Source organism: Aplidium turbinatum, chromosome 2, assembly GCF_918807975.1.
Source record: "Aplidium turbinatum chromosome 2, kaAplTurb1.1, whole genome shotgun sequence".
NCBI lineage: Eukaryota > Metazoa > Chordata > Ascidiacea > Aplousobranchia > Polyclinidae > Aplidium > Aplidium turbinatum.
Genome location: NC_137473.1, coordinates 14946367 through 14960054, shown reverse-complemented (window position 1 = coordinate 14960054; position 13688 = coordinate 14946367). Strand labels below are relative to the sequence as shown.

The 13688-nt window shown below is 35.5% G+C and overlaps 1 protein-coding gene across 1 annotated transcript in view; it reads left to right on the top strand.

The window, feature by feature from the left end:
• The first annotated feature begins 445 nt into the window (after positions 1–445).
• LOC145765290 (dual oxidase 2-like) overlaps positions 446–13688 on the top strand; it is a 38137-nt gene continuing 24894 nt past the window's right edge. The window contains exons 1-11 of the mRNA XM_082577092.1: positions 446–584; positions 937–1026; positions 2303–2464; positions 3117–3307; positions 4311–4457; positions 5498–5639; positions 6764–6930; positions 7916–8009; positions 8493–8610; positions 11160–11286; positions 11785–11940. Coding sequence (XP_082433218.1) covers positions 527–584; positions 937–1026; positions 2303–2464; positions 3117–3307; positions 4311–4457; positions 5498–5639; positions 6764–6930; positions 7916–8009; positions 8493–8610; positions 11160–11286; positions 11785–11940 — 1452 coding nt within the window. The 5' untranslated portion in view covers positions 446–526. The remainder of the gene's footprint in view (positions 585–936; positions 1027–2302; positions 2465–3116; positions 3308–4310; positions 4458–5497; positions 5640–6763; positions 6931–7915; positions 8010–8492; positions 8611–11159; positions 11287–11784; positions 11941–13688) is intronic.

Genomic DNA, 13688 nt, shown 5'->3' with positions numbered 1-13688 from the left:
TATTTTGTTGCAGCGTATGTGAATACCGCTGTGCTATTTATTGTCACGTCCGTTGCGAGTTGTGAACTGTTATGTTGTTAAATGCAATAGAAAAAGATTTCTGCATTGCATTATACATCTACAAAGGGAACACTCATCACTGCTGTTTTGGATGAAGCGAAACTCAGACAAGCTAAGGCTGTAAAGACTATCAGTGGAGCTCAAGCAGTTTGCTTTGTAAAAAATCGAAATGCTTACAAGTGTTTTAACGTTACCAAAAGATAGTTAAACTTATAGTAACTGTTGGGTTTTGGTTACAAGCAATGCAGTGAACGAGGTAGCCTATACTTAATAATCCATTTTTTATATGCATGATTATTTTTTTTTAATTTCTACCAGAACCCAATTTGTTGAACAAGGGTGGCTTTATGTCACATTGTTACTTTATTCCAATCCTTTTCTTTCAGAACTTCTTGTTTAAATTAGAACTTTGCAAATTTGTTAAATCGACAATCTCGACAACGAAATCATTGTGAAGTTTTTGAAGATGAACCGAAGATACCGATTGTTCTCTTTCGGTCTTTTCTTAATCTTCTTTGTGACAGGCAAGTTGAGGCAAAACTAGTGAAAGTATTTAGAACCGTAGTAGGAGTGAAATGTTGTTTGCAGTTTGCACACTTTTTATCTGGGAATAATTTCATGCTATGTGGACTCTCTCTCTCTCTCTTAGCAGTTTTTAAACGAGGTCTGGGCACCTAAGCTGGTCAGCAGACCATTATCAATGATGTTTTTGTTTTTTGATTTAACTGCATCACGACAACTATCGGTTAGTAAAATAATTATGATTAATTAATCCAAACCAGCTGTATACAAAACAAATTATTTGTTAGTTTTCTTAAATACTAAATTAAAAAAATCAATGTAAATAAGTTATTTTTTGTTCTTGGTATCTTGCAGGGGTAAAAACCCAAGAAGAAAATGAAAAAGAATACCCCCCATACGATGGGTGGTATAACAACAGGGCACACCCTGAATGGGGTGTTGTAGGTAAGTTTTTGACTATTTTGTTGCTGTGAATTTTTGTGAGAGTTTCATCATACTTTTTTATTTTGTTTTTGCGCTATTCAGAATGGAAACAAGGATTTAACTTTATCTAATAGATAAAAAAAGTTATAACAATACTTTTTTTAAATTTCAACAAACAAATTTCCAAAACTATTCTGAGTTAGCATTTGATTGTAACTAAGATCAATACTTTATTGTTTTCTTTATTTTTCACTTTATCTTGTCTTAACAATTGTAAAAAGTTTTACCAGACAAACTTTTATTATTTTGCTTGTTTAAGCTGAAAAATATATATTTGGACGTTCATGTAAGAAATTACAGGAAATTTTCTACCTCATTAAGCAATCACTTATTCATTCTTACAGTATAAATGAACATTTTGTGTAACTTTTCGAACATGCAGACACACAGTGACAGATTTTAACTTCAATTGCGAAATTTTGATGTGACGAGAATGCATTACTTCACAAAAGTTCAAATAAACAAGACTTTTCATAATTATTGTGTAAGAAAAGAAGTAGTCAATTTTGATATGACAAAACTATGACCCCATTCAAGACTTCAATTTCGTTTGTGGTATAAAAATTGCCCAAGACACTTTTGAACAAACGACACAAGGCAAGTAAGTAACGGTTTATTCGGACTACATTTTCTTACAACAAAGACGGAACGATCCACAAACAAAACTGAGCAACAAAATAAGGATTGATCAGTTTTTACTTTACGACATGTCACAAAGTGCAAAACAGACAAACCTAATCCTGTTTAAAGGAACATAAAGATTGCATTGGTTATGGCTTATGACATTAGAGACAACCTCACAAAATGTTGATGACTTTGCTGTGTAACTAATTATAATTATTATTTAATACAATACTAAACTACGTTGTGAATTATAATTATTTATTGCACTGTCATTTTGCTATCTGCTTTTGCAATTTCTAAGGAAATGGTTTCAATGTAGGTGTGGCCTTGTATAAAAGTTTCAATATAATATTTATTCTGTCAGTGAAATCTTTTAACAAGCGATCTAAGTGAATTGCCCTTTTTGAAATTTTCAATTTTTGTCAGTCAAAGAAAGATTAAATTAGTCTAGGTTTCGTTTTGAACAATAATCCACTATTCCTGGAATAACAGCGTGCAAGTGCTGACGTCATTTCAAGTTAAGCGTGCTTTCAGAACGGTTGTTTGCCAACTTGGCAAACAATTTGATTTTCTATATCAGTTTCACTTGACAAATTCTCCGATTACGTCACAGAGTCTGCATTGACAAGGTTGTTGGAATCTCACTACAAAGATGGCACATATGCACCATCTGGCGACGATCGGCCTAACCCTAGAACTGTGAGCGAAAAGACAATGGCTGGCTCGACCGGAGAGGGTTCTTATGTCAATCGAACCGCACTTCTTGTTTTTTTCGGTAAGATTTCGCTTTTTGCTGTCTAACAATTAATTTCGATTTGAAGGAAATGAATAGGCTGTGATTTCTTTTTTAAGTTTCAAATCATTGAAAGCTTTTCAAACACAGTCAGGCAGTTGTATTTTTTTGCAAAATTGTGAATGAACAACTATACGGTAGCAGTGATTTTGCTTTAAGATTTTTTTGACACACCGACAATCTTATTCAATAAACTGATTAATTAATATTATTTTATTTAGTTAAAAAAAAGTCAGAATTTGCTGCTACAGCCTGTAAACGCACTCAGCCAAATCTCAGAAATCTCTTTTTTCGTTGCCCATATTGTCGTACAGAACTTAATTTTTGTCCAAGAATTGCTGAAATTGATCTGATACGTTTTATATTGTAAGAAAACTCATGGGTTCAGAACAGAGAAATTCATTTGCCGAAAGCTGCAATTTATCTCGACACGCCTGAGCGGCAACTAACAGGAGCGTTTCACATCAATAGCGTTGACAAAGGGGTCCAGGGGGTTCTTTTGTACCGTGACGCGAATCATTCAGTTTCCAGAGTATTTTAAGAGACCTGAAAGTGAAATAAAACACCGCATAGTTTTTGAAGTCTTCTTAAACGTTTGCTTTCTGTTATCCTTTTAAGTTTTGGTAACGTTTAGGTCAGCAAGTTGTCGAAGAAATTTTGGACGCCCAGAGACCTGGATGTCCTCCTGAGTATTTCAACATCAAGATCCCAGATCAAGACTCGCTTTACACATTTGAAAATGTGGAAAATGTAGAAATACCATTCCTACGATCTAGATACGACCAGGGTATCACCGGCTATAATCCAAATAACCCAAGACAGCAGGTAGGCCTATAACCCAGTTGTTGTTTTGTATAAGGTATTTTTTTTTGTCTTTAATATGCACACTTGTCATTGCCGGGAGACTATTAACATTATAGGTTATGTTGTAAACAACGTTCAAAAAATATAGGAACATTTTACTCTCAAATATTTAAATGGAAAGTACGGTTTGTTCAACTGTGATGTGCGCAATTCCTCTGTTTTTTTTTGTTTTTTTGTATGAAAAAGTTTTGATACTTTAACGTTAAAATTTACATTTTAACGTTAAAATCAACATTGTGAAGTAAGCAACAATCATGTTGTTAAAAGCGAAACTCAATCAAGTTTTGATATTTGAATAGACCACAAAAATTAGATAAAATTAACTTTTCCACCAGAATCTTATTAGATCTTATTTGCTTGGTTATTGTTACAGTACTGCAGCCTACTTAGTCTTATCTAGATTTTCTCCTTTCTTCCTCGATTTCATCGTCTCTAAATCCACATTGTGCAGTTTACCTACTTTCTCTTTGGCATCTCTTTTTTTCTTCTGTACAATAACCTTGCGGGGGTTATGCCACGTTCTTCTTTATAAAGTCTATAAAACTGTTATGAATAACATTTACTTTGTTGAAGAGTTTGATCAGGGCAACATTTATACAATATTCTATTTTCTATTTGTCAAAGAAAGCGCCAGCACATCAATTATGTGTCCAAAGACGTTTTTATGACGAAAAAGATAAAAAGATGTAAAGACGGGTTTAGAGTTCTACAGCAATGCGATTAATAAGAGCAACCGCAGTTAAAAACGTGAAATTGCTTGTTGTGGAATGAATATCAACAAAAAAATATATTAAAGATTTTAAACATGAAATCTGACTTACTTTTCAGCTTTGTATAAAATGCAAAACTTAAATAACTTTACAAAATATATTTCATAATTTTTAATTTCACTTCCCAGTGAACTGTTTTCTCTCTATTTTGCTACTTTTCTGTTAAAAGGATGACAATTGCGGATTTTTTGCAGATGAACGAGATTACTCCATTCATTGACGGTGGTCTGACATACGGGGTTAGCAAAGCATGGGCGGATGCTTTGCGACTCCATCAGGACAATTGTGCAAGTCGCAGCTCGAGTGATGAGAACTACCGGGAAAATATTCTAGCTAGCAAAGTATGGAATTTCACAGTTTATCTTGATCTTGTGTGATGACAGATAAGTCACTATCATTGCTTACTTTTGTACAGTACATGCTATAGGCGTATATAGGATAATCGGCGATATCAGAAAAACTGCTCGTGCTTGGAGCGATGGAACCTAAAACTGGCTTACTGAACAAATTTGTAGCCGATAAAATTGTAAACAACTTTGCAATTTGTACAAAACTTTTAATGGTGTAGATTTAAAAAGAAAATACGTATGCTCGGATAGTCTTGACGCGTGGTGGATTTTTTATTGCACTTTGACATAAGCAGTCCCTGTTCTTTGTCATTTGATGAATGAAACAAAGGGCCATGTTGAATACGAAATAAATGATGTATATTTTAAATACCTTCCAATAGCACCAAGCGCTCACAACTAAAACAATCATTTTCCAAGTTTTATTTTGGTAAATGTTATAAATGTTTTATCCTATCGAACCAGTGACATAATTTACAAAATTCGATTTCCAGCATCGAGTTAAACTCAAATGCATATTCAAAGTAATATACCACTGTTCAAACTTTTTAAATTTTTATTGTTCTACCTTATGCATGGCAAGACAGCTTAAAAACAATGTTAAGCTAAGACTTGGCGCTACAACTGCTTGCAGTATAAATGGGCCTAATGTCTTGACCATTTTCTTAAGAGAGACCCCATCAGTGGATGTAGGCTACTAACCTACTCAACTCAGTGGATGTAGGCATTGCTTTCACTAGTTCAGCCGCTAGTTAAAAGTCAAAACTAGATTGCCATGCTCAAATTGCGCCACAAATTAATACCTGTTCAATAGAATAACAAACAAAATGTCAAAGAAGCGACAAATTTCAACTTCAAAACTTTAAAAATTCTTCTTGTATCAGCCGAAAGTTTTAATTAACCTTAAACAAGATAGAAAAATGTCTTTGACTTTTCATTGAATGAAATATCATTAAAGCTTTAAATTTTGTCATATTGTTTAAAAAAAAACAGGCTATGTTAATTCTAAAGCTTTGTTGTACGTTGCATGACAGATGAATGTAACTGACTGTCGAGGAGAATTGATCTCGCTGAATGATGAAGGCCGCTTCCCAGCCACGAATTCGCTCGGTTTGCCGTTGGCTAATCCACCCCCTCCAAGAGATAATGAGCTGAAATCTGCATATCGATTTTTTAGTAAGTTCTTGTGAGCTTCTTCTTCGTCGTGTGTCACACGACCGCAGCCCAAAGCATCACGCAAGCCTCTGCTCTGTCGTTGAGCTCGGCCAAATTCTATGCAAAGAGCATTGCTTTTAATACAGGGCATTCGAGTAGATGTTGCATTGTTTGTTCCTGTCTGAATTGCAACTTGTGCTATTAATTCTATGATGCTAACCTGTCGGTACAGGCAGGGGTGTAACGGAAAGTTTAAAGGTACCGGAGTTTTTTTGGTCACTTTGGCTTTAACGTTTTATAAAATAATAGCAACTTTTACTGCACCAGTACTGCCAGGGCTTTTTTAGTTTCATCGGTGAGGTAGTGCGGCGCAGCTCCGGAAACACTGCACTACAGTACTGGGTACAGGTAACCATGGCCCTATTAATTTATTAAAGAAACTGGCACAGACTAAAGCCTCACCAACCTAAATAGTGCTATAATATCTATAGTCTAAAAGTCAAGAGTTCTAAGCAACAAGCGACGGTTTCACTTTGTCAATCTTGGTGATCAGGTCTCTGTCTGTGATTCAAAGCCTTTACAAGAGTGCAAGACTTCCAGACAAAGCTTCAAAAAGGCTTTTTCAGTTCGAGAATAAAGAATCTTACAATGACACGATCATGCCAAATAGAGTGCACTTGGGGGTTAAGCTGCTTTTATTGAATTGATTAGTCGATTATAACAGAAAAGATTGACCGCATGATGATATTTATATTTTAATTTTTAATAATCAGACAATAGAAAGCTGAGATAAATTTAAATATTTAAAGCGTCAGCCAGAAATAAACTGGAATAAAAAGTTGGAAACTTTTTTATTTCTTAAGTTGCGTACTTATTTGACTTTAGCCTTTAACTAAAATTAAAACAGACTTGTGGCATCACTTTTTGAATTTTTTTTTTTCTTTTTTGACGTTTCAACAAACTTTTTAATGCAAATGTAATTAAATGGAATAACACTAGATGAACATTTCTAGTAGTTTTAATATTACGTCAGGTTAAATGAATTATATTTTATCTCTGATTGACTAGTTTATGAGTTTTTTCAATGGATTTATAAACGTGGACATTTCTGGGACAGATTATTAGTTTGAAAATTCTTACTTTAGGGATTGGCAACCCTCGTGGAAACGAAAATCCTTTTCTCCTCACTTTTGGTGTGTTATGGTTTCGTTATCATAACTACCTGGCAAGGAAAATTGGAGATGAACATCCAGAATATAGCGGTGAAAAAGTCTTCAATGAAGCAAGAGCAATGAACATCGCCACGCATCAAGTAATTTGTTTTTTTTTAAGGGGGATATTTTTGCCCATTGCTTTCACTAGTTAATTGTTTTAAATTGATGCCTTTTTGTACTTTTACGTTGACCAACAGATTAACATGGTTAAATTTTCTAGCTAATCTCATCAGTTGCAAGAATATCAATTGTGCTCGCCATCTCATATAGGCTACCATACTTTTGCAAAAAATGAAAATCTTTGGTAAAATTGCGAAAGCCTATAGTTAAAAGCTTAATCATCAACAAAACAGTTGGAAAGTGATAAAAAATTATCCATATGGCAACGAAAATGGTTCATGGCTGTTCATGAATTTGTTCAATTTACAAGAAAGTATGGTAACAAAGGCAGATTTTACAGTTCTAAGTTCGAAAACAATAAAAAAATATGAAAAGTTAACGCAAGTAAACAAAAAAATTAAACGTATTGAACTTTAATGAGTCTTCACTATGCATTTTAAACTGACAACCCATTACTGCGTCTGATTAAACGTCAAGATAAAGCTTCGGTAAAAAATTTGTCTTGTTCTGCTATAAGCACACAAAGCTAAGTAACGCAACCAGATATTACAAATTGTTTTAGTGTATTTTTTTTCTAAGTGTTAAAAATAAACGTGCTTATGTTAAATCCGGATCCTTTACTCGGTTTTGTGTGTCTATAGTACAAGTATAAGAATCTAAGGTACAAACAGGTGCAGACACAATGCTCATAATTTTTTTTTTTTTTTCCTATTAAAAGCATATAAGAAAATGAGACAATTTTTTTACAATGCGCATTGTATTTTATAAGGTGGAAAACAAAATTGCAAGCTCGAGAAAAACAGGTGTTTCCAACTGAATAAAAAAAAATAACTAAACCTTTATTATTTGTCAAAAAGTTTTTCTAACTCTAAAACGAGTAGTCAAAAAGTATAATTAGACGATAAATCATGTAACATATGTGTTACATTGTGCTTCAAAGGGTTAACCGTTTTTCGTTCGTAGAAAATTGTTCTTTACGATTGGCTCCCTCGTCTGTTGGGAGATTGTGGACCACTTCGTGAAGGAGAAATTTGTAACAATGTTACAGAGTACACAGGTACTTTTTGAATGCTTAATTTTTAGGCTTGTTTTTTACGAATTTACTGCTCAAAACACAAGGTTTCAACTTTTTACGGCTGAGTAAAACTTGTATGGAATAGCCTACTCTTAGGCCTAACCAAAAAGTGGCTGTTGGTATGTCGCTTTAAAAAAATCAAGTCATAGAGGTTTAGTGAAATTTTTTAGGCTACATCTTTTTATTCCACCTAAAGGTGCACGACTTAGCATTTTACAGAAACTTTACAAGATGTGTTGTTGTAAAAGTAACCTAATCTTAAAATAAACCACATCTTAATAATACGAATTTGTAGGATAACCGATGCACAAGTGGTTTTTGCACTCCTTGATTTGTTAGACGAAATCCACAGTCTGCATAGCTCTGAGTAAATGTATTTTTCCCAAAACCGGCTTAATAATTGGTAAATAAAAGTTGTTTACAGTGTTTGTACTATTTTTCAATCAAAATAAAACAATTTTTTAGGTTACAAATCGGCTGTTCACCCCGGTATAACCCACGTATTTCAATCCGCTGCAATGAGATGGGGTCACACTCTAGTGCCACCTGGCGTCTTCCGTCGATCAAAAGTTAACCCTAACAAGTAAACATTTTTATAACATTTTATCGTGAATAGAATAAAATATTCTAAGCTTATAACTCTACCGGAATAGCCTTGACTAATTAAATTTCCTGCACTAAATTTAAATCAAAGAGCTTAACGTCTTAGTAAAAAGGACTCATGTCACAAAATAGACTTAAAGAATGCTAAAGAACACAAAGTTAAAGTTTTTCAGTGCCACATCAAGACATAGAAATAAATTTCTACAAGCCGCGTTGCAATAGCAGTTTTTGAGGTCATGTCACTCTCACAAAATCAATCTTTTTATAAAATAAATTTTGGCACAAGAATAAATTTTAACCCTAGCACTCCCAAAGGGGTCAATTGACCCTTTTTGCTTTGTTTTTTGTTAAATAAACAAAACATACATAACATAGAAAGTTGCTTTTTTGACTTCTTCTTATTTTGGTTATTACACACTCCAATTGAATAGCAAAAAAATTCGATGAAAAAATTGTGCATTTTTGTCCAGTTTTATGTCAACTACCATAGGGGTCGATTGACCCCCACGACTACTTCCTTGCATAAATGCTCTCAAAAACATAGTTACGCAATAAATTATTACGCAATAAAGACTGCTAATACTTGCTCAGTGATATTATTCAACCAGTAATAATATTTCGATCTGATAATGAGCTTCCTGTAGCACTACCAGCAAGCAATACCAAACATCTATTGTTCAGTAATTATTTCCCTGTGTACGACTGTACGACCTATAGCCAAAACTACGGCTTTCAAACCCCCTTTCAACAACTGCCTTTCAAACGTCCTTTCAATCAGATATCAAACAATAGTTCTGACTAAAGCAGTGGTTCTTAACCTTGTTCCTCCTTGGCACCACTTTGAAATCACAGACAAGTTGTCGCACCCTTTCTAGAATCTCAAAAGTAATGTTGTTTTCATAGGTAAATAACAAAACCATTGTGTTTCTTTAATCTTTATTCATATAACGGACACTAAAATGACACAATATGATGCTTTCCTTATAGACTACGGGGACCTGAAAATTGCGTTTTTTTTTTGTGATTTGTGTCTCTATCCATCTCTACAATTTAACGTCTCCTGTTCCCCGCAGTGCGAAGGTTGGTGGCCAACAATCTTCTATTCTGTGATGGCATTCTCCATTCCACCTGCCCCGAGGGTCGACCGAGACGAAATCTGCAGTTTTGCCAACCGTAGATCTTCTCCAATGTAGTCTAGTCAATGCTTCTTAGGACACTCACAAGGGTTATATCCATGGACATTAAAGAACAAAACTTTCTTTGGCCTCGCGTTTTATTTTATGCGTTGCACGTGTCGGTACCAACGCAGCCTTCTCCATTAATGACATCTTCAAGCTGATGGCTGCCAAACCTGGATCTCAGCTCTTCCATCGTCACCTGGTTAGAAAGGCACTTTGAATAGATCCATCGTTCTATGGAAATTATTGCAACATGGCCGATTTCGCTTTTCAAGAGTGGTGGATCAGGTCTCACGTGCATGCAGTAGAACAGTCCTTACATACATATTATGCATGTGACCTCGACCACAGAAAGAAATATCCTTGTCCATAACAGGGATAAACTCACAGAAACTCTTCCAGACCATTTGCATCCTCACTACCATGACATAGCCTACTTACAGCCTCCAGACTGGCCAATCATGTCACTTAAGATAGCAAAAGTCGAGGACGACGTCGAATTCTTCCTCACCAATTGTCAGCAGTTGGCTCCAGAGCTGCCTTTATTTTGTTTGTTATGTGAAAAATGCAAAATAGTTTCTCCGTAGTGGTGGTTAAACAACATGCTCAGCGGCGTTTTTGATGTTGTTTCCTGTTGATGATGGCATCTAACCGTGGTGTGTTGGTGCCAACTACTGTTCGCAAGTCAAGAAACGAATCAACGTTTTTTGTTTTTTTTCTTTATAAGAAGCAGGCAGGAATATCCTGATTCCCTAATTATTCCTTTATAACTAACCCTAATCATTCAGCATTCCGCATCCCATAGGAACAGCTCTCGCACCCCTAAGGAGTGCGGGCACCCCCGGTTAAGAACCCCTGGACTAAAGTGTTAATTAGATATCGTTTGATCACATAATTTAATTCCTTTTTGTCAAATGATTTCAGATACACTTAAATTAGGATTATTACAGCAAAGTGTCCAGGAAATTGTTTTCAAGCAATATTAAGTGCTAGGGTCAATCGACCCCTTTGGTAGCTCTTGAAGAAAAAATATCCGGTATTTCTAGGGTTAATGGCTGAGCCCTGCAGTTTCAAAGCAAACTATAAACTTAAAATTGTGACTTAAATTTCCTTCTTAGATCTTGTTTAGAGCGTCGTTGCTTTTAGAGCTGAACATTAGCAAAGCATACTAATTTACCATTTGCTGACACGCAGTGATATCAGACTATCTTGAGTGGCGATTAGTTTTCTTTGGTGTTGTGTCAAACATATTGTGGGATATGCAGCACATTTTGGTGTTTGGTATTTTTCTATTGAGTATTTTAAGCTTTGTTTACTGCAATCAATTCGGTAAAAATCTATTTCTTTTCAGCCAAACTTGTCAATTTCGGACAACCACCAACATAACTGCTGGATCCAACCAAGATTTTAACGATATCAACAAAGCCCATATTGGTAAATTAGGACTTCGGACGTGCAATACTTATTGGAATTCTATTGTGAGTACCATTTGAACGTGCAGTTAGTCGTCTACAAGCAGCCTATGCTGTCGGATAATTGTTTAAAGAAAAATTGATGTTTGTAAAAGAAATTCAAAAAGCAAAAATAATAATTTTGTTTACGCTTGACTGCCTGTAACAAACAATATTGAACCATTTTTACTTTAAACGCTTCCGCTGATGCAATAATTTGGGCTACTTCACTCAGTAAAAAAATTCTAAGATTATGATCCATGACTGTTTATTGGAAACCAACAATTCAACTAAAATAGTTTACATGTAGCGTAGTCTATTATAAAAGAAAAGCAACAGTCTTAATATAGCAATAATATCAATAGAATAGATCTTTATCTGTGGGCGGACAGCGCAGTGGGTAGGGTACTGTATGGGGCGTATTGGTGCAGATAAGTAAATTACTAATATTGTGCAAAAAAATAAATATATTGAACGAATTTAAATTCAAAAAGAAATCTTACTACGTTTCTTTTTTCTTGCCAGGAAGCTGTGCAAGAATCGGACATAAGTGAACTCTTGATGGGCATGGCAAGTCAAATATGCGAAAGGGAAGACAACATTATCACTCCTGATCTTCGAGGAAACGTATTTGGACCTCTTGATTTTACGAGACGTGATCTCATGGCTATTAACATTCAGGTAATCAAAGAACTTGACTTTCCAGATAACCACTTTATCTGGTCCACAGGACTCCACATTTTCACCATATCGGATAGGCTACTGATCTGACTAGATCTCTACCAGATATGGACCAGATAAAGTGGTTGTTTGGGTTGTTTCCTTCTGTTATGTAAATTCAACTTTACAGTGACTTTAAATAAATTGCTGATTCAACAAAAACGTTTGGATATTTAGGCCTGTTGCTTTGTGAAAAAATAAATTGCATTTTAACAATTTGTCGTCAATAACTCTGGTAGAAAAACCTCGCGAACTCTTATTGCGAAACAACATAGCCTAGCCTACTAGACACTCTTTTTTTGTGAAGGCGCTTTATATCACCTTTACACAAGTTTTTTGAAGATGAGTAATGCATTGAATAACACAATGGCTTAACCGTTCAAAACAAGTAGGCTACTGTAGCCCAAAGTAGACTACAGAAGCTTATCCTACTATTTACAATACAGAGTAGGCTACTGTAAAAGCATGGTACGCAACAAATGGTACCTGTTCCCAAGTCGTTGCTTTTCCTCTTCTGTTAGGCTATTGCATTAACTCTCACAGTTTAAGTACTGCAGTTGATCCATGGTTTGAAGTTACGTAGTCATCTCTAAACTTCATTCCTTTTTTGTCTATGTGGCTTGGTTTTTCGTTGTAATACAGCGGTGGAATAGGCCAGTGGATAAGGCGCTCATTTTCCAATCACGTAGCCTAATCCTGATTCAACTCCCGGCGTCAGCTGGTTGTTAAAATACACCGCTTATCTCTATCTAGGGCAGGGGTGGGGAACCTTTTCAGTATTGCGGGCCACATAAAATGAGAAATAACACAAGCGGGCCACTAAAAATTTCGAAATTTTATTTACAGAAAAAACTGATTCGCAGCGGTAGGTGCTTCCAAACAGAGACACATATTTCAAAGCATGTTCACGCATGACTGGAAAATCACCAGCATTTATGCAGCTTTGATAAAAGTTGAGCTGTGGAATGTTTTGGTACATCGCTTTCAACGTACCGTCATTCTGGAGATCTACTATTTCATGTTGGAAGTTATTAGGAACATCATTATTAAGAACATCTTATTGTTTTCAAGTTGTACTTTCCACAGATGTAGTTTAGCTTCAAATGATTTCACTTTTGCAAACAAGGAGTTCAAAAGCTGATTCGGTCCCTGCAACTTGACGTTGAGCTCGGAGAGGTGCTCGCTAATGTCAACCATAAACGCTAGGTCACACAACCATTGGCTATCAGTGAGTTCGACGACATGGTTTCCCTGATTATTCATGAACTGATCGACTTCGTTTCGTTTCATTTCTTCATCGACGGCCATTCGCAATATACCGAGAATGCAGAGCCTACTCTTTTTTGAGCTGTTGTTTCAATATATTTTGGGTAAAGAAATTTTGACGCGGGCCACATGGAACAGTCACGCGGGCCACATTCGGCCCGCGGGCCGCAGGTTCCCCACCCCTGATCTAGGGTCTAATAAAAAGGGTTGGGATAGTTACTGATGGAAATGCGACGGAGAGAAAAGAACCAGCCACCCTACTCTCACTGGTTATAGGCGAATTCTTCGTAAACAATTCTTCGTAAAGCAATTCTTCGTAAGCAATTCTTCGTAAAACAATTGTTCGTAAACAGTTGTTGGTGAAATGAAATCCGTAAAAGAATTTTTCGTAAAGCATTTCTTCGTAGACATCAAATCTCCATTGCATGCACGAATAAATGCTT